The 6,599-nt window shown below is 32.3% G+C and overlaps 1 protein-coding gene across 1 annotated transcript; it reads right to left on the bottom strand.

The window, feature by feature from the left end:
• Window positions 1–1,887: 1,887 nt before the first annotated feature.
• PAP20 (Purple acid phosphatases superfamily protein) lies at window positions 1,888–5,659 on the bottom strand. The gene is made up of 5 exons (XM_021433635.2): window positions 5,306–5,659; window positions 3,549–3,840; window positions 2,864–3,438; window positions 2,668–2,756; window positions 1,888–2,307 (listed from the first exon to the last, which is right to left on the bottom strand). The coding sequence occupies exons 1-5, from the start codon at window positions 5,456–5,458 to the stop codon at window positions 2,124–2,126; spliced, it is 1,293 nt and encodes a 430-aa protein (XP_021289310.1). The 5' UTR covers window positions 5,459–5,659; the 3' UTR covers window positions 1,888–2,123.
• Window positions 5,660–6,599: the final 940 nt, after the last annotated feature.

Here is a 6,599-nt window from a genome sequence, read left to right as displayed (position 1 = left end):
GGATCTAGAGAATTTTCTAAATGGTATCATAATAATAATAATAATTGAAAATATAAAAATTTTAAATTCATATATTAAAAGTTTTAATATTAAATTAAAGAAAATGTAAATTTAATACGTTTATTTGATACTTTAAAGTAAAAATATCTAAAACAACTTTAGTCTACAGTAATTTTTCATATTTTGAGAACATTGCATCATAGTGTCAATAGAAACACTATCAAATACATCTTTTTCAATATATGTCACTAGGAAACCGTTCATCCATTAATCACTAATTTCATCCTAATTATTAAGATGATATTTAAAAATTATTTTTCTCAATAAGATTATTAAGTACCATCATTAGAAGAATTTTGTTGTTGTTGTTCAAGATTTGAGTTTTATGAGACAATTTTCATTTTTTTAAAAGATCCTCCCTAGCTTATTTGTCTAAAATTATTAAAACTTGTTAAAAATTATTACTCATTAGCATAAACTCAAATATTAGAATTAAATTAAATATGATCTTACATAGCAAATTATCAAGTTCATCAACTAATAATATGACAATTTTCTATTTATTAATTAAAACTACATATACGTATCCACAAACTATATAAAATTAAATACAAATATCAAATCAAACAATATATCTACAAAATAAAAAAAAACTCATAATTTCAAGATATAATTTAATATGCAATACTATTTTCTATTAGCTAAATTATAATTATGAATCCAAACTATCAAATTAATCAAAAAAATTTAAACATGAAGTATTTAAAAACTTAATTTGTGTTGAAAATTACTTACAATTAAAACCTAAATGAGCTATTTTGAGAGAGTGAAAAACATAACCAATAATCGAAAAGAGGAAGCGTCATTACAAGTCTCAAAGGTAGGACTTGAATTTTTGGAGAAGTAGAGTAGTTTAAGTTTTGACTTTTTTAATGAAATATTAAAATATAGAAGGAAGTTTTTTTTTGTCTTTTCATGTAGTATTTAAATGTTAATATACAGTAAATTACTTTTGATAAATTACTTTGACTTGGAGTCTTTGACCCCACTCCTTACAAAATTATAAAAAAATTAATGGATTCCTTACAAGTAAATTTTTTTGTAAATGTGTAAATGAGTGGTGCCATGTGACACCACTACTATGAAGGTAGGTCCACCCCTAGTTAATGGCATGAGCTTATATGATCCAAAATAAAAATATAAAAAATTGATTAAATACAAAATTTTTTTTTTGAATTTTCGTAAATACTTTAAGAGTTTTTTAGATATTGTGCCTTAAAAACCTCTAAACTATTCAAAAAAATTCAAATAAGTTTTTATTCTTTTATTGCATTCAATCAAGTCCTTATACTGTTATTTTGGATCAAATAAACCCTTAGGACTAATGATTGATTAATTGTCATTGGTCAAAATGTCACTTGTCATTTATATTAACATAGCATTGAAATGACATTGACATGAGGAGTAGAAAAGTCACGTGATCACGTCATTATACTAAATTAATATATCACATTATCATCAATTATGATGTGTTAATATGTCACATCAACATCACATAGTATAAAATGACAAATGATATTTTGATTAAATCAATCATTAATCATAAGGGTTTATTTGACTTAAAATAAAATATAAAAACTTATTTGACTCAAAATAAAAATATAAAAGCTTGATTGAACGTAATAAAAATATAAAGACTTATTTAAATTTTTCTAAATAAGTTAGAAATTTTATTTAAATATTAGGTCATTTTTAACTTAGGAATTGAGATCTATCTAGTAAATAATAAGGTTTATCAATTTTTAGAATTTTTTAAACTTTACAAAAGTACTTGTATGATATAATTGACAAATTACCTATTAATAAAATAATTACAATGAGTTGTTTTCATTATTTATAACTAAATAAGCATTTAAGCATATAAACCCGTTTTAAATACAACCAATGTATAGAATAATTTTTTCAACAAATACACTATATAGAAACAATTTCCTATTCATGTTTCCATCTGCATTATTGTGTTTTGATTACAATATTGCCGTACAATTCCACATTTTCTTTCTTTTCGGGATCTGCCTTAATTAAGCCTCAGTATTGATGGATAAATAAATCCTTAAAATATTTTACACTTTACAAGCAGGATCAGATGAGAGGCTTCTAAGCCAAAATGTGTCAGCAACAACTGAAACATCATTGTCGTTCCTATGCCATTTCCAGACTGCATGGGTTGCGTTCAACACCTCAAGTTGTCCGTGCCCGAAGCTGGCTTCCCTGAACATGGATATTTCAGGCGTCGGATCCATAAACCTGAACAAGATTGATGGAAACTTTTAGATTGCAATAGCAACAAATTTACTCTGATTGCGATGATTTCTGTCTAATTCTGTCAGAGGTGAATAAAATACTATTGTAAAAGATTTGAGTTCTTATGTCTATATATATGATAAAATTTTAAAATTCATGTGTGTAATTCGTTTGATGATGACGCTTCAGATCATACATTAAAAAGTCATAAATTTGTATTTGAGATGTAACAACCAATTTTAAATTTTAACAATGCCTTGACCATTTTAGATTCGATTAGCTGGATTTGAGAATGACAAGCATTCACATTTTATAGGAGGCGCTAGGAGAAAAAATCTGTTTTATCTTTGGAAAGCGACTCACTTGCTAGCTAGACCTTCGCGGTTGCCACCGTCCCCAATTGTGATATGCACCGGACCGCAATCATCAGCTTTTCCATTGTAAACACGAGTCTTGACATTGAAATGGGCAAAGAAACAAGAGAATAAGTACTCACCCAACTAATGAAAACTACAAAAAATGAAGATGATGATAGATGATAAAGGAAAAGGAGGCTTACAAAGCGCTCATAAGCATGTACATGCCCAGCAAAAACAATATCGACCCCAGCATTGTAAAGTAATCCTTCCATGCTTTCCTTCATGAGATCTGATTCAGGCTCCCCTTGATGAGCACTATTGCTATTGTACCAGGGCGCATGGATAATCGCCACAACCCATGGAGTTTTTCGCCTGTCAATCTTACTCAAATCAGCTTGTAGCCACTTGAATTGATCCGAATCAGGATCAAAATCTGTGTAAGAGCCCAGCATGATAACATGGACCCCGGTAACATCGAAGGAATAATACAAGTTGGAATTGGAACCGCTTTCCTCAAATGGCATGTGCCATCTTGCATTGTAGGCTGTGAAGGGTGTGGAGTGGACGATGGGGATCTTTTCGACTTCGTGGTTCCCTTGTGTGACCATCCAGGGCCGTTGGCTAGCCAGTGGCTCCACCAGGCGCCCAAATGAGTCCCAAAGAGGTTGTAAAAAGTCAGCGTAAGCCAAGTCCCCTGGCAGTAGCAACATGTCGTAATTTGATTGTCCTATGTGTGCGAGAGTTGTGTTTGTCCACCCTGTCTGGCCAAGATCACCTGTATACATGTAGAGATAAATAAATTCAGGGTTCTGTTTCCCACAACGTTTCTTTAATAAATATATAAATACCTGACAAACTTAGTCTTTGTATTGAACCGTTACATACCTACAACAGCGAATTTAATTGGAAAGTCAGCTGGAGGGGTTTTGAGGCTGAACTCACGGCTTGAATCCGAGCTCAAACGGTAGTAATAGACTGTGTTCGGATTCAACGGACCAATGACTACATCATGAATTTCACCAGATTTATATACAAGGTAATCATAGGAAGATGTACTTCCAGTTGCAGATTCCGAATACGCCGCTGGAGATGTACCATACTCTACTATTGCTGGAGCTGAGCTTTCGGTAATCCAAGATATCCTCATTCCATCTGGACCAACTGCAGATACATGCACCTGCAACAGCAAAATTTCGTTTAAAAAAAAATTCGTTGAATAACAATCAACGTAGAGGAGGGAAATGAGTTGCTGTTCAAAAGGAAGTTCCCTGGTGTCAATTTAAATAAATACAGTGTTATGGCGCTACAAGTTAAAAGAAAAAAAAAACCAGAAATAAAGCCGGCTAGCTAAGAGAACATGCTCCCATCTTCATATGAATTTTATTGATGTATATAGATTCTTTTTCCCCTATAAATTAAATTGAAACAAGTATATATATATATATGAAAGATTTGATCTCCAACAAAATTTAATAATTATTTGATGCGCATAAGTAGTCATTTTTTTTTTTGCTTTTTTGGTTTAGAAAAATAGTTCTGTCACAATGAATAGAACTGGGCAATGATTTGGGGATTTTTCTCCCCCTAATTTTGGGGGAAGGTGCGAACGGATGCATATGTAAAAAGGGGCAAAAAGAAAAGAAAACAAAACAGAATTGGTGACTGTGACATGCTAGTAGCTGTCTCTGTCTATATATTAAGTGATGACAGAAGATGGCATGAAATATTCATGGAGAGGAGGTCGAGAAGTGACAACTTACAATGAGCGAATCCAATCCAAAGATGTCATTTAATCAACAAAAACATCCCTGCCATTAACTCCAGCGGCCCAAGAAACATCTAAATTTAGTCTAAATTATAGCAAAACCAGTTATAATGACTCTGGCCAACCACTTTGACTTAACGAGCTCTAAGTTGTCCCCTTTAATTTCATTATCAAACAATTTAAAGATAGCAAGAAAACCACCATTGAAAATTTATGGTCCAACTAAGATTTCACATGGAACTTTATGTTTTGGTGGGTTTGATGAGAACTGAGAAATGATGCAAATTTGATGATCCAATTAACGGGATCCTGAACCTAACTCCACGGACTATGCCCACTCAATTCCAAGTTCCAACCTTGCATTATTCCAACATTCCTCACAGGAAAATCAAATTATCAAACTATTTTCTCTCGTTAACATGATATCTAAAGTCCCCAGGGACTAAAAATCCTCTTCGGATTCTCCGCTTGGTTAGTCAACCGAAACTCGAAATAATTGCTATCTGATACCATAATTGGTTGGAACCCGGAGGAGAAAGGCCTAGTCGATACAAAGTATTCAGTATGAGATTGGTAGGTTACATTTTTCACGCCATTGCACCCCATAAATTTCGCTCCTACGTTACGAAATTGGAAAAACTGAAGAAGGAAAAAACCTAGAGAAAAGAGATAATTAGCAGGATTGATATATAGTTTAATTATCCAAGTTTTCTCATCTTCGTTCTCCAAGCACATCAACAAAATGAGCAATCTCTCGGCCTTACCGTAATCCACCATGCAAAGCCTTAACAAACTTATACGCAAAGAAGAAAACGGAAATTCAGTGAAACAAAGTGAAAGAAGATATCAAATTGGCATCAAAATTCAACATAATTACCTGCTGAGGAGACGTGGGGGAAAGCTCTTTTGGTTGAGGCATGGAAATGTCCTTGCGAGCAAGAGGACGGTCATAGGAAACAGCGCAGCCAATGAATCCGGCAAAGGCTGTGGCTAATATAAAAACCAGAAACGGCCCCTTATTAACAGCCATGACAACTAAAGCTAAACAGTCAAAAGAAACCAAGAACAAGACGATGAAGAAGAATAAGAAGAAGGAGGAGGAAGGCAGGCTCGCATGTGAAGAGATGCCAAGAAAGCCAATAGTAAGAATTTGAACTTAGGTTTCTTCTTTTTTTTTTTTCCAAGTGTGTTTCCTCGTATGAATTGGTAATTGGACGTTGCAAACAATTTGTAGCTGTCTGTTGGCATTATATAACATAACACGAGATTAGAAGACGACATCGGAAGTTTAAAAAAAAGGAGTGATAGACACATGGGACAAGAAAGGTAGGACACGTGTACAATAGGAATATTCTTGGCATATATGGAAATAATTGATATTTAACATTTCCAAGTATGGAATTTTTTATTTTATATTTGGTACTTTCTTCATTTTCTTTTCCTATTTTTTCATTGGCTTGGTTTTTTGCAATGCTTTGTCCATGTTTCCGGTGGTTATTTAATATGACACCATAGCGTGACCAGGCTTTTCCTATTTCTGGGTTTTTAAGGCCTACTCAGTGATTCAGGGGTGGCCCCAATCCCTATTCAGGGTTAAATTATTTATGAAAATTTTCCTTATTTTTGGAATATATTTTCTCCATTCTGCACTTCTTGACTTCTCGTAACGCCCTTCTCAACATGACAGCTTAAGGGTCTTCAAAATTTTCTTGGATTCTGGTTTGTTAGCTGTCTCATTTTGGTAGCTTTCTCAGCATTTGCCCAAGCCATTCAGAACTTTCCTAAAATGTTAAAATGCATAACACCCTTTACGTACTTTTTTAATCCAAATAAAAGAGACATACTTAAAAAGTACTAAACGAAAAGATAGTATATGTTATGAATATATGTGTAAATATTTATTATATTATATTTTAAGAGTTTAGATTAAATTACGTGGTTTAGATAAGTCAAACAACCCAATAGGCTAGACATAATATTGTAATTTAATTTAAACTTTTATATTTAATTATATATTTAATCTATCTAAATCAAATCTCTTAACATTATCTTTATTTTGTAAATTCTATGTAAATAGGGTTATTAGTTTATAAATAAGTCTCTCACTTTATTAATACTTTTCTCAATATTCTACAATACATTATCAATACAATTCTTTAATTTCTTAAGTT

Source organism: Theobroma umbraticum, unplaced genomic scaffold (genome assembly GCF_002168275.2).
Source record: "Theobroma umbraticum cultivar Fairchild unplaced genomic scaffold, ASM216827v3 scaffold_86.0, whole genome shotgun sequence".
Taxonomy (NCBI): domain Eukaryota; kingdom Viridiplantae; phylum Streptophyta; class Magnoliopsida; order Malvales; family Malvaceae; genus Theobroma; species Theobroma umbraticum.
The sequence above is the reverse complement of the archived record's forward strand: the minus strand, read 5'-3'. Positions and strand labels throughout refer to the sequence as shown.

What these genes read in the sequence shown, in the direction of transcription:
- PAP20 (XM_021433635.2), bottom strand. Translation starts at nt 5,458, where the DNA reads ATGGCTGTTAATAAGGGGCCGTTTCTGGTTTTTATATTAGCCACAGCC. An exon ending in CCCCCACGTCTCCTCAGCAG is followed by an intron (nt 3,841 to 5,305) that starts GTAATTATGTTG and finishes TTGCTGTTGCAG; the next exon opens with GTGCATGTATCTGCAGTTGG. An exon ending in CGCGAAGGTCTAGCTAGCAA is followed by an intron (nt 2,308 to 2,667) that starts GTGAGTCGCTTT and finishes AATCTTGTTCAG; the next exon opens with GTTTATGGATCCGACGCCTG.